Source organism: Larimichthys crocea, chromosome XII, assembly GCF_000972845.2.
Source record: "Larimichthys crocea isolate SSNF chromosome XII, L_crocea_2.0, whole genome shotgun sequence".
NCBI classification, from domain to species: Eukaryota; Metazoa; Chordata; class Actinopteri; family Sciaenidae; genus Larimichthys; species Larimichthys crocea.
The window spans coordinates 1,592,302-1,618,138 of NC_040022.1; the positions used below are offsets into that span (position 1 = coordinate 1,592,302).

Consider the following 25,837-nt stretch of genomic DNA (forward strand, 5'->3'; position numbering starts at 1 on the left):
AAGATCTGGTAAGCTGGTAATCTATAAGAAGAAGAATGAATACATTTTGAGGTGAAGTGTCCTTTAAGGTGACATTAGAAACACCCATTTTAAGTGTCACCTTGACAAAGAAGGCTGCAGGGTGCCTCTCCAGGTGACTCTGTCAAGACTGTCATAGTGTGTTTGACTCCTAAAGGAAGTCTAATGTTGTTTTAAACGAAACTCTACCTGCCAGATGGTGAAAACAACCCACACACACACACACACAACACTGACATTGCTGTTCAGCTGTAAGGATGCATGCCTGTAAATGCAGGACATAGACACTGTGTGTGTGTGTGTGCTGTCTGCTCGCGTGTTAAACACACTCTGTTTATTTGTTCTTACATTTTTAAAGACGGAGCGCACACACATTGTTTATGGTTGATTTAACTGTCTGTGACACCTAATAATTAATACGCCAGCGCGTAGTGACTACTAGCGTTTCAACTGCAGTCAGTGCACTTGCAGCAGAACATACCAACACACTACAAACTTATATATTTATATTAACGTATCAAAAACAGCTGGAGCTTTTCATTTAAAATTAATAGCAAACAAGTTCTTTTAACAAGATGTTTTTTAAATAAAACATCAGCTGTGAGTAATAGTGATGGAGTTTGTGTCGAGCACCTCCCCCCCTCCGTGTCCACACGAATGGACTCTCCCGACACGGCCGATCATGTGACTTTTTCCGTTTCGCCATTTTCCTCTTCTCCGCCGGTGATCTCGCTGTCGTGCTCCGCTTGTCGGCGTCTCTCTCTCCCTCCCTCCGCGTTTTAACCTGTCCACGGCAGACGGTGGGAAAAAGGAGGACACCTAACCCAACCTTCTAAAGTGTAGTTTGTCTCTTCGTAGCTGGGTAAAAGGAGTGAAAAGAGCGAGGATGTCTTCTGAGGAGAGCCCCGAGTACTCGCCTTTCTTCGCCGTGATGGGAGCCTCTGCGGCCATGGTCTTCAGCGGTAACTACACCTTCAACCTTCAACCTTTAAAACACAAACAACGACGGGTCATAGCTTCATGTGGTGATATATAGAAATATAACAATATTAAACGAGACAAAGCTGAGCTCACACACACCTGACAGAGATGCGAAGCAGAGGCGGGCGATGCTCCGACGTGAAGCCGCTCCTGACGCTGCTAACTCGGGTTATATCACATCAGAGCTCGGCTGGCTGGTGACGCAGACCCTCACTGAGGTGGCAGCTGCCCTCCCCTCCTAACCCTCTCATCCTCAATCTGTCATAATGAAGCCCAGAGAAACATTCATTTTATGAATTATAAGATAAATATAGGTGCATTGGGAGTGTTTTAGGCCAGCAGCAAGGCCTTAAGCACCAGTATGGGAGATTAAAGGAGGTGGGGGGGTGAAATCCATCCATTCATTCATTCATGTACCGCCATCATGTTCAGCATGCACTCAGCCGGATACACCCAGTCTGTCACAGAGGAGATAACATTATACCTAAGCAAACACAACATGCATTGTGATTTTCTTTGGGGGTGATTAAATCAGTGAGGTGATTCCTGATTTTGATGATGACATCAGGAGACACTGTGGACTTTATGAAGCCAGCGTTGCCTCCTTTCTAAATTTTAAATTTGATGTTTTATAAGATGAACACGTCACATTTTTTTTTTTGGAAATAAGACGTGCTCGTCTCTAAAAAAATACAGGTACGATACCTAAACAATCCAATAGCAGTGCACATGTTTTCCCTGAATTTAGGCCAGGTACTACCTTTTTTAAAATCTGAATCACTATATTTTATCATGACATTGACACAGCACCTGTGTTTTAATGTGGATCAGGCACATCCTTGGCCAACACCCAACTGGATCAGTTCATCTGTAATTTAATACAAATTAATTTAAATGTAGGGCAATAGACGTCCTTATATTTTAGTGTCTCACTACCGATGTAAGAGGTGTGTGTTCCTTAGTTCATGTGCACTCAATTCAACTACATTTTGTGCTCCTGTTCATTCATTTATGTAGTGTTAAGATCATATCTGAAGGCATGACATCGGCGTCTCGTTATGCAGCGTTCACACAACGTCCACTCTGGCCCAGGTCTGTACAGAAGTAGAAATCTGTGCTCAACACATACTGGATTACTTTTATTTTACATTACATTTGGTTATTAAGTCGCGTAATTGTTGTTTTTCTTTTTCTTTCTCTCTGGAGGATGAATTACGCTCAACAGAAATGTAAACACTTTGTTTTTTGCGAACATTTTTCATGAATTTGAACACAAACTATTTCTCTCAAATCTGGCTCAGACATATGTCCCATTTGTCAGGGAACACTTCTCCTTTGCCAAGATAATCCATCCACACCTGACAGGTGTGAATGAAACAGAATCGCACATACAAGAAAAATATAAAAATGTAGTAAAAGATATACATTTATGTACATGTTTCAGTGTACATGTGTCAAATTAAAAGCTGTGCAGGAATGTGCAAGGATTTATTGGTAAAAGATGCAGTTTTATTTTGAGAGAAACATTTATTAGACCCTGAACTGTTGCTACAATACTTTCTTCTCCAGGAGGACAAAGTCTTGACCTGCCCTACTGATTGGCTGACCCTGACAAACAAAGGCAGCCTATTATTATTATTTTAGCGAGAAATAGATCTATTGTGTGTATAGAAATCTAAAAATAAAAAAAATGAGCAAAAACTGAGTTGTATAACGGTACAGCGTTTTCTAAAGTACCCTCGACATATGGCCGCTGTGTTGTTCAGACTCTGTTATAAATCATTTCCCTAACCACAGGCATTCAGAGACACCTCGGCCCAGCTGTGCAATTCAACTTTACAGCTTTGAGTCTGAAAACATTACACCCCTCAGTTAAATCTTCATGGATGCTGTCACAAGAGTTCAGGAGTTCTTGAGGTGACAGTTGCATAAAAACAGTGATTATAATGTTTTGGAAAGGAGATGAGAAGACCCTAATGATAGAAATGTGACATTTACCACCGCATGCAGTGCAGCGTTGGGCCATGATGCACTGATGATGGGAGGATTCAGAAGTTCTGTTAATTAGATTAATTAATCAATAAATCTTCCAGGATCTCCTATTTTTGTACGGCCTTTCCCTGCCAGAATAAATTACTGAAATGATTGGAGAAAATACACACCAACATTCGCTTCGTGTAATGAGGGAACATAGGCCCTCGAATGTGTCGACACACCTGCACGAGCAGGTGAGAGGTGGTGAATTGGTTTGTGTTCATGTAACATCCTGTACTCACAGTTGCTCTCTGCTTGTTGCCACGTATGATGCCCTGTGCAGATTGATGCTATAGACACACATTCAAGTCCATCCACTTCATCATCAAGTGATGCAGTGAACAGTTACCTCGAGTTTGGTTTTAATTGAGAACAACGATCGCAAAGTAAGAAGGCGCGCTCAGTTGGACAGGAACTTCGCTCGGCACAGAGGCAGCTAATGAATGAAACGGGCCTGAAGTATTTATGTTGAAAATGTTAAAGTATAAACAATTCATACGGCTTCTAGGAGTACAAATGGCAGTAAACATTTTTTAATTGGTGTGAAAATTTTGTGGACTACACGACGGGACGAAGCTTCACACAAACTGATCAGGCATCAGTGACGTGTGAAGTGACAGTAGAGCAGAAAGGTCATATAATAATAATAATCATAATAATATAATAATAATAATAATAATAAAAAAGTATTGAGGCTTCAGAGTGCAACCGTTCATCACTCTTTAAAAATGTTTTTCAGAGGTGAGGAAACCTTAAAAATAGATGCACTAGTGTGATTTTTAGTACGCCTCTCCTTGTTGATGTATCATTCACTGGGCGAGAGAGATCTGCTGGCAGTCGAACATCTTTTACTGTTTTACCTGCACGTCAGCTCTCTACACCATCTGTCAGATGTGGCATGAACTGAAATCGATCAGCTGGATTAATCACACTCATGCAGCTTTTTATTTTTTTTTTGAATATCTCGTCTGGTGTGAATCGTTTGTTTAAAAGAAGAGTTAACACCGCCTGAACTGCACAGATGAATTAACTCTCTCTCGTCTCTCACTCAGCATTAGGAGCAGCGTATGGGACGGCAAAGAGCGGCACAGGCATCGCTGCCATGTCTGTGATGCGGCCAGAGCTCATCATGAAGTCCATCATCCCCGTGGTCATGGCTGGTATCATCGCCATCTACGGGCTGGTGGTGGCCGTGCTGATAGCAAACAACATCTCTGAGAGAGTCTCTCTTTACAAGTAAGATGAACATTCACATGCACATTACAGTTACACCACAGAGACCAAAACTGTCTTTTGTACCAGGCTGTAAACATTTTGAGACCCGACCATCCAGTTTATGTGGACTGGAAAACCAAAACAACCTTCACAGGCTTTGGCGCAATTATGTAATAACCTTTCACATGACATATGTAGAAGCTTTGGTAAACCAGAGACTACTTAAGCCAAACAAATGTAGTTATGTGTCATTGTATAAAAACTAAAATGATTCTGTCATACAGATTCAAACAGCAGTTACTGCTTCAGTTTTAACGAGGAGGATTTGATCAAATTGTTTTGATTCAGAAGTCTGCACGCCTTCGTGGGTACAGTGCTGTAGAGGAGCTCCGTCACCTGGAAAATAAGGATGAAATGTGAAGTGACATCAACCAACGTCCTGACACATCGTCTCATTCACTCCAGCTCCCACAGTCTACAAACACACAGTCAAGTCGGGTTTTATGTGATCAGTGCGGTGAGCTAGTCGCCCCAAATCACATTCACTTAATGAAATTATTAAAATAATTCATCAAAAATACTAATTGATTTGTTTTGATGTTTATTTGGCATACAGTAAGAGTCCAGAAGAATTTTACCTCACTGCGTCCTTTATCGACCTTGCTGGCAGCGCCATGCATCCCTCTGCTTGAAAGTCGCACGTGCTGCTGTTCTTTGTAGAGAAAATGTGGGTGACTGAGGAGGCCTCAGTGGAGTACTGACGGATATTTTGGTCCTTTACATCAGTAAAATGCATCTTAAAATAAAAGTCCCCCTCTATAGATCTGATTTGTGGCTTCAGGGAAGCACTCGTGCATTATAATCGACTTCTCTGCTGTCCATCTGTATACTCAGCATTCAGTGTGTTGCCAAGATATGACTAATCGTTCTCCGTTTCTCTTTAATAGGAGCTTCCTGCATCTCGGTGCCGGTCTGAGCGTGGGCCTGAGCGGGCTGGCAGCCGGATTCGCCATCGGCATCGTGGGAGACGCCGGCGTGAGAGGCACCGCCCAGCAGCCCCGGCTTTTCGTGGGCATGATCCTGATCCTGATCTTCGCCGAGGTGCTGGGGCTTTACGGCCTCATCGTGGCCCTCATCCTATCTACAAAATAAGTGTCTGCATCGAAACCACCATCTCATTCATTCCACATCAAAGCAGCAAGAACAAATAGGAGATTTTCACCTACTTCCATTACACCCCCGTGGGTCTGACAGGATGGGATGGCAGCAGAAACATGTTGGCGGTCGACTTGACAGCTGTGTGATCTATCCATATTGTTTAAAGCCATCCAGTTGTGTCAGGTCTCGTGCGTACAGAACGGGCATGAAGATGTATTGGTTGTTGTGGGATGATGTGTGGACAGTCTGCTTGATTTGTTGTCTGATCTTAACCTGTACAGTGATCCAGAGTCCCTCCACCCCCTCCCCACCACCACCCCTCTGTAAATGTAGTAACCAGTCTGTGCTGTGAGTGTGAGTATCAACGTTTACCCCTCTGCCCCCTCCCCTCCTCCTTTTGATTTTTTCCGTTGGTGGTTTTGATTCTCCGTTTTCGAGACTGCTGAAAAATCGTGCACATTAGTGTTTTATTTTTTTCATGTTCTTTTCTGGGACCATTTTTGAATCACAGTGGTGAGGAACTGACAAGACGTATTTTTTTTTGTTTGTTTGTTTTTTTTCACTATTTATGGAAAAAGTTATTAAAATTTTGACTTGATGAAACTGTCTAAATGGAATACTGTTTATTGAATACCCTATATACATCAAAATATATAAATTATCTGTGTATAGTTAGATTAATTACACTGTGGGTAATTGTTCTAAGTGCTTGGAATTCCTCTGGATGTAGTGTGATTATTAATGGAGGATGTCCACATGTTGACATGGAGTTGACTGTGTGTGTGAGTGTGTGTGAATGACAAGAGTGCATAATGTGTGTGTGTGAGTCGATTTATGTTTAATATGACATTCTCAAACACTAGTATCGTTTACCTGTAGTGCTGCTGTCTTGATTTTGTTTGTTTGTTTTTTCTGTTTAAGGTGAGAGCTCACTGTTCAGTCATGCCTGTCAGATTTCCAAATAAAACTCAACCTCCTCCAGAACATCAGTGTCGAGCCTTTTTTTAAAAAGAGTTTCAGACCAAAGAAGAAAGTGTTATCAACTACGTAGCCAAATTTGAATGATTAAAAATATCAAGTTTATGAAATTAGGTGTCAAAATCAGATAAAAATGAGCACCTCCGCTCCAGGACTGTCCACTGAATGTGCTTAAGCCACGCCCACTCGGGGGGAAGAAGTTAAGCAGCAATTTTGAAGCGACTAAACCGTGTCAGATGAGTTCAGAAAATTTCATGACTAACTTTGAAACACTGAGCGAGATGAATTCATCTCTGTCTCTCTGCTTGGGGTGCAGGGGTGTGCTCAGGGTGGCCTCAGCGTGTCATCGAGCCACCCTTTAGGACCGCCCACAAAAATCCTGGACTGAAAACTGTTTTAACCTCTGACTCCACATTTCAGTAATATATCGTTCAAAATCTTTTCACATTTTCAGCAACTATTTTCCAACATATTTAATGTAATTTAAAATAAATCTCAGAATTGCCTTTACACAGACTTTAAATGCACAGTAAGAGTAGTTTTTTGTTTGTTTATGTTAATGGGATGATTAAACTTACCAACAGCATTTGGTAAGTATCTATCTAGTCTTCACTCTCAAGCAGTTCAATGTAGATGGAAATCAGGCACTAAATAATTAAGTCAGTAAATGAGATGAGCAGTAAGAACTTGCAGTAGGTTGGTGTAGTAGTCAGTTTTACAAAAATAATCCAAGTATTGGACATGACATAAAAATTTTGACCAGATGATGGTGCTATATGAAAAGGCAACAAGGCTTTTACAGTTCAGGCTGTGATTGTTGTTGTTATTATTATTCTTATTATTATTATTATACTTTAACTTAATACATACAGTATGTAATCCACTATTAACTAAAACATTCAGATAAATAACGAGCGACAGAGGTCTGATCTTCAGGGAGCTCCATCAGCGTCTTTTGAATAATCTATCTGAAGACAAAATCACAGATATTATGCATCTGAAAAATCTTTTACTCATTTTTGTGATTTCTTGAATCACTGTATGGTAAAATGGGGACAAAGCTTCACTGGCTGCTGAGTGCAGTAGTGAAACGTACAGTGCAGTGTTCACATTGTGATGTACCAAAAGAAAGAAATGTACAAAACTACAAACACTTGATAACATATGATATATAAATGTAGCAGTGCTGGTTACGGCCCTGTCCAAACTGCCTGTAACAAGTTTTACATGTATACACATCACATCCTCTGAGCTACAAACTGCTGCTGCTGAATGAAACAAAGATACCCAGATATCAGTTTTTGTTGACACTGTCAGAGAGGTATTCATTTAACTATTATGTTTATTATTGAGGTTGTAGTGGGTGTTATTGTATTATATTGAAAGGTGTTTCTCTCATGTATCTAGGGTGGCCAAAATATTAGGACTGTAGATTAAAATTACATTACAAGTACATTTTATTTTAGACTTTTGTACTTTCACTTAAAGGTCCAGTTAATGTATTGATATAATACTTATAACTGTGTTTTTATTAGTGTATAATCACACATCTACAGAGGGAGCTGGTCCTCTTCTGTTAAACAAACACTGGCTCTATATGGAACCATTCACGTTTTTCACAATCTTAATGCTTGAACCAAGAGGGAGAGGTGAGGGGTTTTCAGTTGGTTTTAATCTGAAACTTCACCACTATATGCCACTAAAATCTACACAGATATTTGCACATATTTAATTTCTCTGCACACGTTTAATTTCTCTGCACATGTTTAATTTGGTGCACACGTTTAATTTCTCTGCACGCGTTTAATTTCTCTGCACATGTTTAACTTCTTTGCATATGTTTAATTTCTTTGCACATGTTTAACTTCTTTGCACATGTTTAACTTCTTTGCATATGTTTAGTTTTTTTTGCACATGTTTAATTTCTTTGCACATGTTTAATTTCTATGCACATGTTTAATTTCTTTGCACATGTTTAATTTCTTTGCAAATGTTTAACTTCTTTGCACATGTTTAGTTTTTTTGCACATGTTTAGTTTCTTTGCACATGTTTAGTTTTTTTGCACATGTTTAATTTCTTTGCACATGTTTAATTTCTATGCACATGTTTAGTTTCTTTGCACATGTTTAACTTCTTTGCACATGTTTATTTTTTTTGCACATGTTTAACTTCTTTGCACATGTTTAGTTTCTTCGCACATGTTTAATTTCTCTGCACATGTTTAGTTTCTTTGCACATGTTTAGTTTCTTTGCACATGTTTAACTTCTTTGCACATGTTTAGTTTCTTTGCACATGTTTATTTTCTTTGCACATGTTTAGTTTTTTTTGCACATGTTTAGTTTTTTTTGCACATGTTTAGTTTCTTTGCACATGTAAATCTATCTATCTGATACATTTTCACACTTTGGATGCTTCCGAAACTTCCACTTGTGATGAAGTTTGTGACGTTACAGTACTTGGTCAGTGAGCCCTCTGTCCTGCAGCACTTGGTGTGAGGAGTGTGTGGTGTTGTGCAGCAGCCTGCCTGTTATTGTTTACGGTCACACTAATGTAAAGTAGGTCATGAAAAAAGGGGAAGCTCAGCTTAGCCTCTCCCTTTTCAGCTGTTCGTGTGTTCACCATCCGGCGATCGGTGTCCTCGAGGAGCAGACGGCCCCCCTGCAGGTGTTGTCAAGTGATTTTTTTTTTGTGTGTGTGTGTGTCTCGTGAACGCAGCTCGTGAACATCACGCAGGTAACGTTAACGGATATCGTTTAATCCAGCTAGCGGAGCTAGCGGAGGCTAACTAGCCAGCTAGCTCTGACTTCAACATCGCTCCGAGTTTTTTTCCGCTTCAGACACATTTCCTCTCAACACGCTGCTAATAAACCACGAAGACACTTCAGTCCTGGTTGTGTACACGTGTACTGAGCCGGACACACACGTACAACCAGCAGGCTGACGTGAATTGTGACCTTGTTATAGCCTGCTAACTGTTAGCTGTTAGCTGGACCAGCTGACAGGAAATCCTCATCTTAAAGGTGATAATAACAATAATATCTTATATATCTGCGCTGGAAGTGGTTAGTACAAGTAGGTACGTGATGTGTGTGTTTAATAAGAGTCTATATGTGAGGTAATAAAGTGTCTCAGTGGGCTGGACAACATTTGTCATGAGTGTGGTGGAGAAAGCAAGGGTGTAGCAAATGTCCCCGTTGATATAAGACAGCAGGATGGTAACAAATTATGTCACACGTCTTTATGGACGTGTGCGCTCAAAGGGAAGTCTCAAACATGTTGTCACGTTGTCTTCCAGCAGCTGGACTGATGCTGTTCGTCCAGCATCTGGATTGAAGACTGATCTGACTTTGGCCCGGCTCTTCTACTGCTGACACTCGTGTTGCTGCCATGTCCAGACGAAACAGGAACAGCCGTGCGTGGAGATACGTATGGGGTGGGATACGGCGGGATGCCGATGCCCGGGCGCTTGTGTTGGCCTCGGAGAGTGAAGAATGGAGCTATGACCGCCTAGAGGTAAGCAGACAAGTGCTGCTGGACCTAAAGCTCGCTCTGAGCTGATGCGTAAGTTTTTGTTGATGTCATGTGATGCCACTTGTTTACACTCCAGGCAGGAGAAAGGATGTGTCACCATGAGAAGTCTCAGCCTCTAATTTGCCTTTGGCTGCTGTAAACAGTGTGGGTTTGTTCGTGCTAATGTCTGAGGCTCGAGGGTGAAGTTTCGGTTTGTTTGCACGCTTTGTATTAGAGCTAATAATCTCTCCACAGGAAAGAGTGGAACATAACGGATCCTGCTATCATATCTTAGAGATGCAGACATTTTCCTATCCAGTGCCCAATTTTGGCTTCGTAGCAGCCTAACATCAAAACCAGAGCTGTGCTGTTACGTAAGCGTAAGCTGGTAACACTTTTCTTGGATAGTCCGCCTACAGATTATAGTTTAGAGAGTATTTGTGACACTTCAGCAGCTTCGGTTTGGTTAGGTTTACGCACATAAACATTCGCAGACAAAGTAAAACAGATTCTTCAACTTGAACTATCCAAATAAAGTGTTTCTGATCGTTCTATCCACGTCGTTTCTTTCCAGTACAGTGATTCAGACTCCGAGGCAGACTTTTCAGCAGTGATGGTCCCTCCGGTCCCCAGCGCAGTGCCTGTCACCGGAGAGTCCTACTGTGGTTGCGATTCCCAGGCTGAGACCAACTACAACCCTCGCCTGCGAGGCTTCCACCAAGTGAAAGACTGCCACTGTGGAGAGGACGACCAAGGTACAAGACAGCTGCTGCATTAGAAGGGTTAACTGATAAAGAAAGCGCCAGTTTTACGATTCATTGAATGACTTCTGATGTTGCAGAGTTCGACTGGGTTTGGGATGCCAACAGCCGGTCGACGGCGACATTACTGAGCTGCGACAATCGCAAAGTGAACTTCCACTCTGAATACAGCTGTGGTACAGCAGCTATCCGTGGCTCCAAGGAGCTGGCTGAAGGGCAGCACTTTTGGGAAATCAAGATGACGTCCCCCGTGTACGGAACAGACATGGTAAAACTCGACTCCTGATCTTATTATGCAAACTCAGAAAGTGTTTCGCCTAAAAAAATGTAAAAAAATCTTTAAATTGTTCTTTATTTCTGCACAGATGGTTGGCATCGGTACTTCTGATGTCAATCTAGACAAATACAGGCACACGTTCTGCAGCCTGTTGGGAAAAGATACAGACAGCTGGGGTCTTTCTTACACTGGTAAGACGATCACAACATGGCACGACGTAGCGGTAACATTATTGTGGAAGTTAGACATCAGTGTTTCTGTTCCTTTTTTCAGGCTTGTTGCATCATAAAGGAGACAAGATGAACTTCTCCTCCCGGTTTGGACAGGGGTCCATCATCGGAGTCCATCTGGACTTGTGGCACGGCACACTCACGTTCTTCAAGAATCGCAAGTGTATAGGTTAGTCACGATTGACCTCTGTGGTGGTAGTTTGATGATTTGTAAGGAACTTTACCAACTTTATCGCTGCTGATGTGATTAAGATTGTACTGTAATCTATAGCCCAACAGATACTGTGTTTTCAAAGCTGATACTGATATTTGGGAGTTTAAATAATGTCAGCTAATAGTATTTTTTAAACAAACAATATCGATACGTTTGTGTCATATGATGCTATAAACCTGATATATACTGAGATAGATATCACATTTTACGTACGTTAAAAATACAGCAGCCACATATTCTCGGCACGGCGGTTGGTTGGGTTTGAAACATTGACTAGACGTAAATGACCTTGTATGGTATTTCTGTACTGTGATTTCTTGCTACATATCAGAGAACGGTATTTTAAGAGCACGTTCTCTTGTCGATACAGGTGTTGCTGCCACAGAGCTACAGAATAAGAGGTTTTATCCGATGGCGTGCTCCACAGCAGCGAAGAGCAGCATGAAGGTGATCAGATCCTGCTCCGCGCCCACCTCCCTGCTCTACCTTTGCTGTGCTCGCCTCCGCCAGCTGCTGCCGGACTGTATGGACACCTTGGACGTGTTGCCACTGCCACCGGGCCTTCGTCAGCTGCTCCACAACAAACTGGGTTGGGTGCTCAGTCTAAACGGTGGCGCCACAGAAGAAACCCCAGACGGGCCCGAGCGTCCCTCACGCTTGCCTGTACCTCCCTTGGCTGGACCGTCCTCCTCTGAGAGTGACTCGGAGGGTTGCACGTCTGACCCCGAAGCCTGTCAGAGGAAGAGATGCCGCTGGACATGACTGGACGGCTCAAATCCTACCTCCTCTTAAACACTGGTAGACGATACTGTCCTACGGCGTCTAAGCTGGTGTTTCTTACCTGCCTCAAGCTTTCCTCAGCATCAATGTTGTTCAGTAGTGAAGAAAATAACCAGGATCGGAGTGGGTACATAGGTGGAAAACTGTGACAGCAGTATTCCTGCCTGCACGTCTTTTACTGTGATCTTCTCTCATGCCATTCAGACGTCTTCATGCTTCATGATCATACAACCGGTATCCAAACCAGCTTCCGTGATTCTGTAAGTGAAAAGACGTGGTGTTATTTTGTTAGCTAGCATAACTTGTTGCCATGTTGTTTATGGGGATTAGTGACATGATGCAGGGACGGACTGTACAGTGCAACACTGAAGTCACCCGATGGCCAAATTTTGGTGGTCATCATGGTATAAAAGGGGGGGTTTCAAAAAAAGAGAGAGACTGTATATTTTCTGTGTCTTCATCTTGTATGCAAATAATGTATATTGTTCACGACCTAAAATGCAATCAGTGCATTATCAAAGTAATCTGTTACCTGTTTTATTAACATCTGCAATTTTCTGTTCGGTTGCCAAAGTGGGAATCAGTGCGACAGACAGGAAGTGACACACCATAGGTCATATTATCTGTTACTAAGCCACAGGTTACAGTAAAAACATTTTTCGGGTATATTCAGACAAGATCAGGTGCTGCGGGCGAAGTAACGCAGGGTTGTGTCTATTTGTGTTGAATGTAACTGCCGTGCAACAATCAGGAAATTACTTTTTATTTTGCCGATTCACTGGCTTTATCGATGCCGTGCTCCCTCACTCTCATTCGCTGTCTTTGTCACTCAACCACTGCTCTCTCAAACCGTTGGGACACAAACCAAATTAAACTTCTTTGTGTCTCTGTTTTGCAGCCTAAATTGCGAGTCAGACTCAGAACAGAACACAACAGGTAGAGAGTTTAGTCCATGAATCCACCTGGATAGTCTCAGTTTCAGAGACATTTCAGGCTGACCGTGGAGGTTTGATCGGTCTAACCGATTGGCAGCTGTTTTCTACAAATCCAGCGCCACTTCACTGCATTTTTTTGGCACCAAAAAATGCACTACCCCAACTCAAATTCATAAAAAAATGCATTTTTACTGCAGTGCCTGATCCTGTCTGAACGCACCCTTAGAAGGATTAAAAATCCAGGAAATGTTAGAAGGAGGTTAAATAAACCTGAATGTACTTTGGAGCGGCTCATACGCGACATGATTCCTCATCAGATAATTCTTGTTTCTTGAGAAACTTGGGAAAAAAAAAAAAAAAAAGAGTCAAATATTTGTTACGTTTACTTCAACATCCATCTGTCACCAGCTTTTCAAAGTCTCCTGTTTATGAACTAAACTATGGATTTCTCGTTTTCTAAAATAATGTAAGCGGTATACGTCGTTATTTAGTGTAGATCTTTTAAATCGGATCACTCAGAAGAGACTGCCACACATTTTAAGTAACTTTTCATCGCTGTTACATCTCCATCGGTTTTTAGAACTTTTTACTCGCTTTGATTGACAAAATATGAGATTATGAGCAGTTTTAATGTTTTTTGTACTTTATGCAAGGGTGTCTGTTGTTGTTTTTTTTCCCAAGGCTTTGTTCCATCACATCTTTTACTCCTCTTGACTCTTCAAGGTCGTACTCTACTCTGAATCTTTTTAGCATCAAACACTCAGCTCCTGTTGACTGAAAAGATGCCTGTAGAGTTATTCACAGCAGAAAGACTTCTCACAGTGCCCCTGCAGCGTAGCCGACCTCTCAGCTCTCTGTGTGTACATATAGTACTTTTTTAATGTGGCTAAAACACAGTTTACATGTTACACTACTCATTCTGACTAAAGCTGCAGCCATATTCTGGCGTAAGTACATATTTTAGAATATATTGAACACATGTAAAGGCGAGTAGAGAGGTAGATCATGCTGCAGGAGTGATGTTTTGATGCTCTACAGACATTTTAAGGCCTACAGATGCTGAGTGGTGCAAGATCAATTTAAATGATCATGAATGACCTAGGAGCAGGGCATTACCCCTGGGTTAGATATGTAAGTAATTTTTCTTTAGAGTATAAAAAGCATAACAATATATACGTATTAAAGTAGTGTTTGACCCAGGTTCTGCCTCACATTCTCTCCTCAAGGTCTTGATTTAAGTAGACGTACACAGAGACTTAAGGTACTATGCAATACAAGCATCTTATGTGATGATGGGTGTTTTAGGATGTTATGATGGAGGCATATAGACACAAAGACAGCGATGAAGGTACCAGAGGACCATGCTCATTCGTCATGAGTAGTTCGACATGACACACTTAATTCTGTCCAGTTGTGTAATGATTTATCCGATTTATCCCAATAAATCTTGTTATGACGTTACCACCACAACATTAGTTGTAGTCCAGCAGATGAATTTTACGTCTTATTTCACAGTATTTGTCTTCACGTTGATGCATCCAAGCACTTTTTCTTACTGTTATACTGTAAATATGAAACGATTCTAAATGTTTCTTCTATAACATGTCATATTAATAATACTGTATGTGAAGGCCTTTACTCGCCTTTTTCTGTATAACTTATCAGCATGATTTTCAGCTGAAAATAAAATGAATGCTAAATATGCACAAAGGGTCGTTCTTGTGTGTTCATTCATTACAAACTGGTGCCAGAGAAGTTTCAGTTCCAGGATGTCAAATTCGTTCCTTCAGCTAAAATATTTTAAGTTTTGATTCAGTAATTACTCATTAGTCATTTCAGATCAAGAATTTAGTATTTAATAACTGGACACCTGTTATTTTACATATTAATGTACCACCTGTTTTCTACTGAGGGACGCCAACAAGAATAAAGGGAACTGCTGGTTCTGGATGTGTAAAGCTGTCATTAAAAGCAAAAGGTGTTGACTGAAGAATTTAAAATATAAAACATGTTCTGGTTTATTTACACTTTTTTTGTTTAGTACATATTTCTATATGTGCTACTTTGTTCTGATGTATTCAGTGTCCATCTAAAATGAAGCAGGTAATAAAAATAAAGACTCAGTTATTCTGAAATCTGGATCAGTACAAGGGGCAACACTAACAATTTATTAAAGTAATTACTTAATATTAAACACAAAACACTTCTTTGGTTTAATATCAAAGATATGTGTGCATACACTTTGCTCTTGTAGTACAAACATCAAACATGTATAGACATACGTACAGTTAAAAAAGTACTTGACGGGTAAATGTAGACATAAACATAACAGAACAAGAACAAAATTTCTGTACATATAAAAAGGTAAATATATATATGTATTGTCATGACCTGGCTCTGAGAGTCATGGCAAAAGGGAGTCCACACCATGTACATTTGTTTAAACCATTCTTTTTTAAATCCAATTAGACCAAATTAAACAATCATAAAGGATTTGAAGTTACGGAGTGTGTAGAAGCAGTGATATCAGTGGTGTAGGGTGCGCATGAGTGTGAAGTGTGAGTGTGCAAGTGTTGATAGTGTGAAACAAAAGCAAAGGACAACCTAAAGCATCAAACTAAACTAAACCAAACCAAACCAACCCTGACTGGGGACAGAGGAGCCCAGAACAGGGCAAAGCCGGAGAGAGATCAGAGAAGAGAATGAGCATCTGGCTGCAGTGGCATAAATACTCTAATCCAAAGTAACATAATAAAAAAACACCTGCAAACAGAGAAACCACACCCAGGAGAGGAGGAGGAAGGGACACACTCAGGATACCACATAGGGCATCACAGTATATATAAATATCTGTATGTCTAGACAAGGATTAAAAAAACATTTATATAAACTACAAGGTGAAGTCGGAGAGGTGGGGTGTTGTGGAGCGGAGCAGGTGGTCATGAGCAGATTAAGAATAGGGCACAGTAAACTAAATAACATATTAGTATATATATTATTATATTAACATCCAACTGGTCGATGTAGATGTGGGGAGAGAGAGACAGTGGAGCATGTGATTGTTGATTGTCATGGATATGAAAGGGAGAGGGAAGAGATGATGGCAGGGTTGCAGAGGACAGGAGCAGTGGAGAATAGTTTTAAAAGTATAATAGAATGTGGGAAATGCAGAGAAGGGAGGAAAATCATAATGAGATATCTTGTTTTAAATGGGTTAATTAAAGGAATCCTCTTACCCGACCGATATATGTTAACTAATAAAGTGAGAGAAGTTTCATTTAAAATAATTCATAGATGTTATCCATCCAATGATCATACTGTTAGAAGATTAAAAAAAGATATTGATGTGAAATGCACTTTCTGTTCTGAACATATTGAAACAGTTACTTATTTATTTTGCCACTGCACCTTTGTCCGAAGTCTTTGGACTGATACCTGTAACTTTATTGCTAAAAATGTTGATAATGATTTTAAGTTGTTTTGGAGGGATGTACTGTTTGGGCTCTTTGACTTGAACAAAAATAGAGTAAGATTAAACGAAACATTTATTATCAATCTCATCATACTGATGGCAAAATTTCATATTCATAAGTGTAAATTTACTCGAAGAAAACCATCTTTTGTTGCCTTTCACGGTGAGCTCAGACAGTACATCGCTTCCATTAAGTTTTCTAATAACACAAAAGCTATAAAAACGCTTAATATATATGAACATTTAAATATATTTATGTAAACTCTTTCTCCCCCCTGGCGAATATACATGAATGTTTTTGTAATGTTTTGTATATGATCTGTGTTCCTTTGTTTGTGAAACAAAGTTCTAATAAAATAAAATTAAAATTAAAAGAATTGAAAAAAGGAAAAAGGCAGTAGTAAATAAGTAAAGTCCAGAAGAGGGCGGTATGTGCAACAATAAGGAGCCGACTGCCGGATGCGCACCGAGTGAGCGGAAGTTGTGCGCCTTGCTTGCGGAGGTCAGGTTGAATTCTCATCGGGGACATTGAGGTATTTTTAATTTAGACATTTGCAGCATATAAACAGCTCATCGATAGCTCATCTACAGCTCATTCAAATGTTTGTAGCCTCTAGGTTGATGCATGTTCGTGCTCGGTCCATGCTGACAGGTCAACACGCTTGAATATCTCAAACAGCTGCTTTAATTTCAGATATTTTTAACCTCTTGCAGGACAAACGCCGTGAGCAGCCATGGTGAAGAAAAAGCGGCTTCGCCTCATCGCCGAAATGGCTCGAAAGATCCGGGCGTACCGAGAGCTGAAGTCCCGGCCGAGGGAGTCCCAGAAGTACGCCCTGGATTATGAGACCATGAGGCGGCCGCACACGGGGAAGATGCTGCCCGTGTTGGCCTGGCAGGACGTCCGCAGGGAGAGTCGCCTCTTCCCGCTGCTGGCAGGCATGAGGATGTTCGGAGTGGGTCGCCTCTTCACCCGCAAGTCCTGGCTGGAGGAGCACACCGAGCCCAGCTACTGGCAGATCACTAAAGTCAAGGTGGACTACACGTCTGAGGTGAGAGTGTAGTAGTAGTAGTAGTAGTAGTAGTAGTAATAATAATAATAATAATAATAATAATACATTTTATTTCATAGGCGCCTTTCTGTCACCCGAGGACACCTTACAATAAATGAGAGTAGACAGCAAATAACAGAAACAAACAAAAAGAACCATAAAAGTATCAAATTACAAGAATACAACATTTAAAATAGGACAATGCAATTGAATCAGATGGAAAATGCTTTTATAGACAGGTGGGTTTTAAGTGCAGACTTGAATTGTGAGTTGTGAGTTGATGTTCCTTAGACATGTCCTTGTGGTTTGTCATGTTAGGATAGGAGTAACCAAGTTATTCTTGTGTTTTCTAGAATATGGATCACGGCAAAGCATGGGGCGTCCTCACCTACAAAGGTATGTGATTTTAAAACCAGGGGCTCCACAGCGTTTCTGTCTGTGTAACTGTAACTACCATCGAGGACACAAATGTCAACAGCTTTCTGTTACCTAAGAAATAAGAAAATGCAACACATGGTATGTAAGTGTCATGCATCAAATGTGCCCAGCCCACATTACAAACATAGCAAACAAAGAGCATAAACAAAAGAACGAGTGATACACCGTGCATGGGAGACAATACAGAAAATAAATGACTGTTCCTTTAAAGAGAGACAGATTTGACAATGTGAAGATGCCTTAAAAATGAACAATAATAATAAGTTAAATACAAATGTTCTGTGACCATTTTGTTTTCATAGTCACAGTTATCTTTTTTTTGTTTTTTTTTATGACAATGTAACCAAATCTAAACCAATCAGGCATGATAACACAGATAACACAGAATGAATTTTATGGAACACGTTAAATTTGCATGAAGTTGATACAAATCTGAACCTGATGTTCATTGTAAACATTACTTATTATGAGTAATGCAAAGTCTGTTAACATTTAAGTTTTTATAACGTGTCACTCTTGCTCTTGTCTTTAACAAAATCATTCAGATCTACAGTTATATCTACAGATATATATAACACCAGCAGTTATGTCCTTACAGGTTCGAATGCTTCATTATGTCAACCAAAAAAAGCCAAATCTTCCAGCCATACAGTGTCTGACAATCCTAGCAGGCCATAAATAATATATTATAAAAATGAAGCTTCGGGCTGCATGAAATCTGACCGCGGTAATGTGGACATCTCTGCTTTAAACACATCAAACATAAAGAGACCTCTTACATTGTTGGTATTCAAGACAAAGTGCAACAAACAGGAACTTTAGTCTGCATTAGAAAAAATCAGGACATTCTACTACATGTGATGAAAAAGCCTGTTATCTAATATTGTGATACATCGAAGAGTGCAGTTTCCACCGCCAGAGGAAGGAGACCACATCGCAGCTGGGCACAAACAGACCTCTGCACTGGGATAGATTAAGAGTGACATAGTGCTCTGGATGATAAATATCCTTAATCAAACTGTATGTGCTTGATATAGATATCAATATTACAGTAAACTAAATTAATTGGACTACAATACAATTTAAGACAATCGAAATGTATTTATTATCCACTAGAGTAGACCTTTTTCACAGCAGGTGTTTCCAATCATACTAGTTAAGGTACTGAACCTTAATTAGTATCCTTGGAAATCAATTGGCTGCTGTGGAAAAGGTCTATTGTAACACGTTACGAAGAAGTTGTTACTTCAGAGTTTTTCATGAATGATTCCTGAAATGTGGAAAAGGACATTTCTAGTTTGACTTCCTGTTATCATAGAGGTCAGCTGCTGGACTCAAACATAACACATGTAGTGATTTTGTTGCATTGTTTTGCTTCACAGGAAAACAGGAGAGCGAGGTCAAGGAGGTGGACAAGGCGGTTTACCACGACTGGCGTCTGGTTCCCAAACACATGGAGCAGCAGTTTACGGACTTCGAGCCGCTCCCTGAGCCACCTGTGCGCTACGTCCCCTATCCTCCCCTGCTCCGCGCCATGCTGCTGGCCCAGCACAAGAAAACAACAGGCAGCATAGTGACCAAGGAGCCGTCCTTACCTCTACAGAGGGACGTCCTGCTCAACAAAGACTATTTCCGCAAGCAGGAACAAGAGAGGGAGAGGACAGAGGGGACACTGGTGTGATATTTGTGGTTCTGAAGGTGGAAATTTTGGACTTTTTGGACCAAATTAGTGTTGGTCATAACTTCTGCTGTCCAACTACAATGGACGCCCTCGACTCAATGTCTCAAAATCTCGGACTCAAATAATTTCTCTGCTATTTTCAAGCTGGCCTCTCTGTATGTATCTGTGTATGGTAAATATTAAATATGTGGTACAAATTTAGCTTCTATCTGTGTTTTGTTCTAATGCTTTTGTACCTGCTTCAAAATAGTTCAGACCAAATGAATGACTAAGTTCACAGCAGAAATAAACATGTTTACAGCCTGGTACAATAAACAGTTTTGGTCTCTATAGTTAATTTCCCTGTTCATGACAACTGTACTGAGGGAGAATTTTCATTCACCCATTCAAATGATAATAACATGGATTAAAGTTCTCTACGACACTGGTAGACAGTCTCATCACAACAGTCTGACTATCATCTACATCTTATTTTATTTTGACAATTTTAAAATATTTTTTGTATTTGTAGATCACATTGATATTTGATCAGAATCAATACGAACCAGAATCACTTTATAGGCCAGGACTCCGGTTCACTTTGCTCTCAATTGCACATACAGGTATAGACATAAGTACAGTTCAAAAGACAAGGGACATGACAGGTAGGTGCAAACATAAACTTTAAACTTAAAACATAAAAAATAACTATATACATATTTAAAAGATAATTTTAAAGTCATAACTGAGAACTAAAACACAAAGACGATGTATTGTTCTGTGATTTTGTTTTATTTAGGTATATTTTATAAGGGAGGAAACCGGAGCACCCGGGGAAAACCCATGTAAACTTTCTGGGGGGTTATATGGAGGTGATTATTTGTTTAGCTGTAAGGGAGGTAGGCGGACACCATTTAACGAAGGTTTTGCGGACTGACAATAAACGGGCATGTGTGGGAACCTTGTTATGCGGGAAGATTTAGGCTGGTCATGTGACTGGTCAACAGTTGGGGGCTGGGGCTTTTTTGAAATAGGAGGCAGTGTGGTCTTTCTTGATTCTTGGTTACATTTAATCTTCAACTGTCTCAGCTCCATTGACACACTGCTGTTCACCTCCTCCTGACTCTTGACCTTTGTCTCGTACATAACAAGGAGTGCTTTTTGTGACATAGCCTCTGTTTTGAGTTTTCTGATGCCCCATTGACACTTTTGGAGTTTCTGTATTGCATCATCTGGCCGCCTAGCCAACATGGACTTCAGGTTCTCAATCTCCTTGTCTTTTACCTGCAGAAGAACCTTCAGGTTCTGCTGTTTGATCTGCACGCTTGGATAAACTCGTCTTATTTTTTCCATAGTTGTGTTTCTAATGCGAGGCATCCTGGGGATTCTGTAAAGATCATTCAAGAGGTTGTGGATCTGGAGCTGGAGAGTCTTAATTTCTTTTTCATACATTTTGATTTTCTCCTCTTGGGTTGTTTTGGTATATTCCAGGGAGTTGATTGTGTTTATTTGGTCTATTACATAACTTTTGTAGTATTCTATGTCCTTTTCTAGTTGTTCCTTTTCTGCCACAAACTTGGCTAGTTGGCTTTGTGCCAGTTTCTGGGCATTCTCAGCATACTCTCTAACAATGTTGTGTGCTGCCTTTTCATTTGCCAGTAGCTGCTTCACCTTTCGATATTTTCTCCCCAGATATTTATGCTGGTTTTCAAGGTGACACTTTTGTCTTAAGATCGAATTGATCTCACAAGTCTTGTTTTTGCTTTCTTCTCTGAGTTCTTCAATTGTTTTATTCTGTTCACTTATTTGCTCGAGAGCTTTGAATAAATTTTGACTTATCAGTGATTTCTCACTCTGGACAGACATCGTCTCACTGATTTGATGTTTTGTTCTTTTCTCCAATTCATTAATCTGTTTCAATAAATCGATTATACGGTCCTGTGTTCGATTGGTCATCTTAACATGTTCTTCTTCTTTTTCTGTGAACATTCGCTCCAGAGAATCGTAGCTGGCACATTTATGTTCCAAGTGTGTTATTATACTATGCTGCTTTGCTGCTTCCTTTTTTTTTTCCTCGGATTCATTTAACAGCATATCCTTATCTACCTGTAAATGACCTATCTTACGTTTCAGATCTAAAATTGTAGCAGCATGTTCGCGCACCTCATTTTTACTGGCATTTGCTTTCATTGTTAGCTCGTGATTTTCTTTCTTGTAGGCCTCAATGTTTTTGTTTTTTTCTTTAATAGTGTCCTCTAGTTCCTGGCATTTCTGTTGAAAATTCTGCAGGGAGCCTTCTAATGTTTTGACTTTATCTGTTAAAATTTCCTTGATTTGTTTCTGCTTTCTGTGTGTGTCACTCATCGTGCTCTCTAGATTAGCCTGTTTTATCTCTGCTATACTGAGCTGTTTTTTTTGTTCTTCAGTTGTTTTGATGGCATGATGGCATTTAAAGCCTGTGAGTTCTTGAACCACGTGGTTCAAGGACTCACATTCTTTAGCTTTATTTCTGTACACCTCAGTCTTCTGGAGTAAGGCTTCATTCTCCCTTTGTTCCCTAATTAACCTCTCCACTGTATATTTGTTGTGCAATACCTGACATTTTTTTTCAAGTTGAACAATTGTTTCTTCTAAAACATTTTTCTCATTACTTCTCTTTTCCTGCTCATCATTAAGAGCAGCTTTCGCTTCAGACAGTTGCTTATTTAATGAGTTGAGAGTGAGGTCCTGTTGTGCCACTCTTTGTTGGAGTCGCTCGCATTCTTTGGTTTCCTTTTGAAAGTTCGCTTCCAATGGAATAAATTTGCAAAGTTTTCTATTTAGCGCTCTGTTTTTGTCCATGAGCTTCTGAGTTTCTTTCCTGCATTGTGGAGTACAGGTGCCCATCTTGGTGGCGTCTAATATTAAACCCTGTTACAGACACGAAATGCAAATTCAATGAATGTCTCTGTGGGGCACTTACTATTAAGTATAGTAAATATGTTGTGAATAAATGTGGTGATCTCACATTGGGCTTTGAAGTGACTATGATGTCACGAGTCACATGATCAATGTGATGACATCATAACATTCTAATGCCCTTTGATCTTCTGTCTGTCTGTTGATAATTTGTTTTTTTTTTCAAATGTGTTTACTTTTAAATTTTGTTTATTTTTAGATAAGGCCAGACATATTGGCAACTACTTTTAATAGTAATAATAATAAATCTCCCCACCATCCTAACCAACTATCAGCAATCAATCTCCATAAGTGTCCATATGAAAATACCTAAGTTCACAGCATATAGTTAATTTCCCTGTTAATGACAACTGTACTGAGGTTGAATTTGTTTTTAACTCACCCGTTCAAATTATATTAAGGCTTAAAGCATGGGCGGACTGGGACAAAAAATCGGCCCTGGCATTTTGGACCAAAGCAGCCCACAACAACCCCCCACCTGATAATTTTGAGAAGGACGATATCATTAAGCAGGTTTAGGCACTGAGGCGAAAGCAAAGGTTTTTCTACTCATTTGAGTGAGGGGTGTGCGTTTCGGCTGTGGTGATGCACTTAAGGCCAACTCACACCGGACGCGGAACGGAAGCGGAAGGGAAGCGGAACGGCACCGCCGCGGTCACCGTAGCAAATAGAATCCAGTCTAATGAGAGCACTCACACCGGGCGCGGATCAGAAGCGTCCCAGAAGCGGCTCTCCGGCCACGGCGCGAGCTTTCCGCAGGATTTCTATTTCTTCGCGAGCCGCGGCTAAACCTCGTAAATTTCAACAGAGCACTGCGCACCAGACAGGAAACCGGGCCTTGAATCAACGATAAACTTCCGCCCCCTTTCAAATAAAACACAATACTCAGTTCAATGGAGCGTTTTTTTACAACTTCACATCAACGTGACGTCATGACCGGTGGCACCAGGTGATCAAAGATCGATCAAAGGGTCTCAACGAGAGACTAATTGTTGAAGTGGAACAACACACAATCCTTTATGACACAACAGATGCTTTTTATAATCTGCTCCACGTCGGAGAAGCAAAGTCAGCTGTTTGTTGTTGTTGTTTTCTTTATACACTGTTTATCGCGGGGTCTCGGGTATGTCCAGGATTCTCGCGTGATCTCGTGATCTCGCGTGAATACGGCCGGCTCGCTCCGCTGCCGTTCCGCGGCTGATCCGCGTTCGGTGTGAGTTGACACCGGGCAAAGTACCGTTCCGCTTCCGTTCCGCTTCTGTTCCGCGTTCGGTGTGAGTCCCGTGTTATTAATTGTGGTGCAGTTTGTTTGATGTATTTTTTCTGTTAAATGATTAGAGGCTCACTTTAATGGTTAGATGATTGATTATTTGAAAGAGTAAAAGTTGAGACAAGTTTGACATCAGTTTGATTTCATTGATTGAAAATTAGAGTAATTAAGAAAAGTGTGAATTGAACAGTTGTTCAAAGCAAAACACTGCGGGTCAAGTATTTAAACTTGATGCCTGCATTAGAGACCATGGTTATCTGTGTGGAGTGTGGCTTATTTTTTTAGCAGGTGTCAAGTCACCCGGCCTGCCTCGGGTCCACATGCTTGCCGATTTTTAGATTAGCCATGATGGTAGCAGCCAGAGCCACCAGACTAAGCTTTAAAACATCTTTTCAAAAACCTATGCGTGACATCATCCATGCGGTGTCCATTCTTTATACTGTCAGTGTACATACAGTCTGGACAGCCCGGCTAACAAACTGAGCTGACAGCAGCTATAGTTTGCAGCTACCACATCTCGGAACTGAGTCACCAGTTGTAAAGTTTTAGGTTGGGTAAACATAAACCTTCTGTGTTGGTAATTTATCGTAGCTAGAAACTGAAACCAGTCCCAGTTCACTCAAACAGCCACTTGAGGCACAGATTCTCAAAAACAGTGGTTATACAACTAAATATTAGTTTAGTGATTCAGAGGAATAATAAATCTTAGCATTTTTTCAGTTTATTGAGTAAATACTGAGTTTGTAATGAAAAATGCAGACACACATTTTTCTGAACAGCCCAATATAATTTTTTCCTTCTTTTTCTGTAAAGTAATTACAATTTTTGTACTTTTTTCTTCATGTTTTGATGTAAAATATAATGTGCAGTATTCCCAATGAATGGAAATAAAAATATAAAAAAATAAATTATGAGGATTTTGAGCTTTACTCATGTTTTAAAAAACACTGCTATTATTTTAAACACAACTGTACAGGATATAAGAGATTGACCAACCCTAAAGGCCAACTCACACCGGTCGCGGAACAGAAGCGTCCCAGAAGCGGCTCTCCGCGCCACGGCGCGAGCTTTCCGCAGGATTTCTATTTCTTCCGCGAGCCGCGGCTGAACCTCGTAAATTTCAACAGAGCACTGCGCACCAGACAGGAAACCGGGCCTTGAATCAACGTAATAAACTTCCGCCCCCTTCAAAATAAAACACAATACACAGTTCATGTAGCTTTTTACAACTTCACATCAACGTTACGTCATGACCGGTGGCACCAGGTGATCAAAGATCGATCAAAGGGTCTCAACGAGAGACTAATTGTTGACGTGGAACAACACACAATCCTTTATGACACAACAGATGCTTTTTATAATCTTCTCCACGTCGGAGAAGCAAAGTCAGCTGTTTTTGTTGTTGTTTCTTTATACACAGTTTATCGCGGGGTCTCGGGTAGTCCAGGATTCTCACGTGATCTCGCGTGAATACGGCCGGCTCGCTCCGCTGTCGTTCCGCGGCTGATCCGCGTCCGGGTGGAGTTGACGCCGGGCAAAGTACCGTTCCGCTTCCGTTCCGCGTTCGGTGTGAGTCCCGTGTAACTAACTCCCTGAAGGACCCTGACCCTATGTTGAAGAACTACTGCTAGAGACATAATAGGCTAATAATACTATAATAGGCTATGAATATGCCGATTACTCTTTCTGTAATCTCTCCAATCCCTAGCCTCTCTCTTTCCTTCCTTCTGTACTCTTTCAGCAGTTCTGGGTCGCTGTAAATCTTTTGTCTGAACTTGGACAAAACAAAGGTTATCTATGCACTGAACATGAAAAATGACGAGCACGAGGCGGCCACTCTGAAGGAGGCCCACGAAGAGGAGGTGCAGCAGATTCTGTCTGAGACCCGAGAGAA

The 25,837-nt window shown here is 40.7% G+C and overlaps 3 protein-coding genes across 11 annotated transcripts; all 3 read left to right on the top strand.

Moving 5' to 3' along the window:
* The first annotated feature begins 701 nt into the window (after window positions 1–701).
* Window positions 702–6,390, top strand: LOC104929507 (V-type proton ATPase 16 kDa proteolipid subunit). Its single transcript, XM_027285270.1, has 3 exons — window positions 702–980; window positions 4,086–4,269; window positions 5,196–6,390. Exons 1-3 carry the CDS (start codon window positions 905–907, stop codon window positions 5,398–5,400), a joined length of 465 nt encoding a protein of 154 aa, XP_027141071.1. The 5' UTR covers window positions 702–904; the 3' UTR covers window positions 5,401–6,390.
* A 2,448-nt stretch (window positions 6,391–8,838) lies between these two features.
* On the top strand, window positions 8,839–14,797 carry spsb3a (splA/ryanodine receptor domain and SOCS box containing 3a). 9 transcript variants are annotated; one of them, XM_019260281.2, is made up of 7 exons: window positions 8,839–9,119; window positions 9,682–9,899; window positions 10,471–10,651; window positions 10,738–10,925; window positions 11,023–11,125; window positions 11,208–11,333; window positions 11,749–14,797. In XM_019260281.2, the coding sequence occupies exons 2-7, from the start codon at window positions 9,774–9,776 to the stop codon at window positions 12,138–12,140; spliced, it is 1,116 nt and encodes a 371-aa protein (XP_019115826.1). In that variant the 5' UTR covers window positions 8,839–9,119; window positions 9,682–9,773; the 3' UTR covers window positions 12,141–14,797. The 9 variants fall into 9 exon arrangements, with proteins under 9 accessions (XP_019115826.1, XP_019115825.1, XP_019115829.1 ...); XM_019260280.2 differs by having other exon boundaries at window positions 8,839–9,060; XM_019260284.2 differs by having other exon boundaries at window positions 8,839–9,060; window positions 9,685–9,899.
* A 2,165-nt stretch (window positions 14,798–16,962) lies between these two features.
* mrps34 (mitochondrial ribosomal protein S34) lies at window positions 16,963–20,051 on the top strand. The gene is made up of 4 exons (XM_010744040.3): window positions 16,963–17,098; window positions 17,280–17,617; window positions 17,971–18,013; window positions 19,438–20,051. Exons 2-4 carry the CDS (start codon window positions 17,300–17,302, stop codon window positions 19,734–19,736), a joined length of 660 nt encoding a protein of 219 aa, XP_010742342.1. The 5' UTR covers window positions 16,963–17,098; window positions 17,280–17,299; the 3' UTR covers window positions 19,737–20,051.
* The last annotated feature ends 5,786 nt before the right edge of the window (window positions 20,052–25,837 follow it).

What these genes read in the sequence shown, in the direction of transcription:
- LOC104929507 (XM_027285270.1), top strand. Translation starts at nt 905, where the DNA reads ATGTCTTCTGAGGAGAGCCCCGAGTACTCGCCTTTCTTCGCCGTGATG. An exon ending in TGCGGCCATGGTCTTCAGCG is followed by an intron (nt 981 to 4,085) that starts GTAACTACACCT and finishes TCTCTCACTCAG; the next exon opens with CATTAGGAGCAGCGTATGGG. An exon ending in GAGAGAGTCTCTCTTTACAA is followed by an intron (nt 4,270 to 5,195) that starts GTAAGATGAACA and finishes TCTCTTTAATAG; the next exon opens with GAGCTTCCTGCATCTCGGTG.
- spsb3a (XM_019260281.2), top strand. Translation starts at nt 9,774, where the DNA reads ATGTCCAGACGAAACAGGAACAGCCGTGCGTGGAGATACGTATGGGGT. An exon ending in GGAGCTATGACCGCCTAGAG is followed by an intron (nt 9,900 to 10,470) that starts GTAAGCAGACAA and finishes GTTTCTTTCCAG; the next exon opens with TACAGTGATTCAGACTCCGA. An exon ending in CAAGAATCGCAAGTGTATAG is followed by an intron (nt 11,334 to 11,748) that starts GTTAGTCACGAT and finishes TTGTCGATACAG; the next exon opens with GTGTTGCTGCCACAGAGCTA.
- mrps34 (XM_010744040.3), top strand. Translation starts at nt 17,300, where the DNA reads ATGGTGAAGAAAAAGCGGCTTCGCCTCATCGCCGAAATGGCTCGAAAG. An exon ending in AGGTGGACTACACGTCTGAG is followed by an intron (nt 17,618 to 17,970) that starts GTGAGAGTGTAG and finishes TGTGTTTTCTAG; the next exon opens with AATATGGATCACGGCAAAGC. An exon ending in GGGCGTCCTCACCTACAAAG is followed by an intron (nt 18,014 to 19,437) that starts GTATGTGATTTT and finishes TTTGCTTCACAG; the next exon opens with GAAAACAGGAGAGCGAGGTC.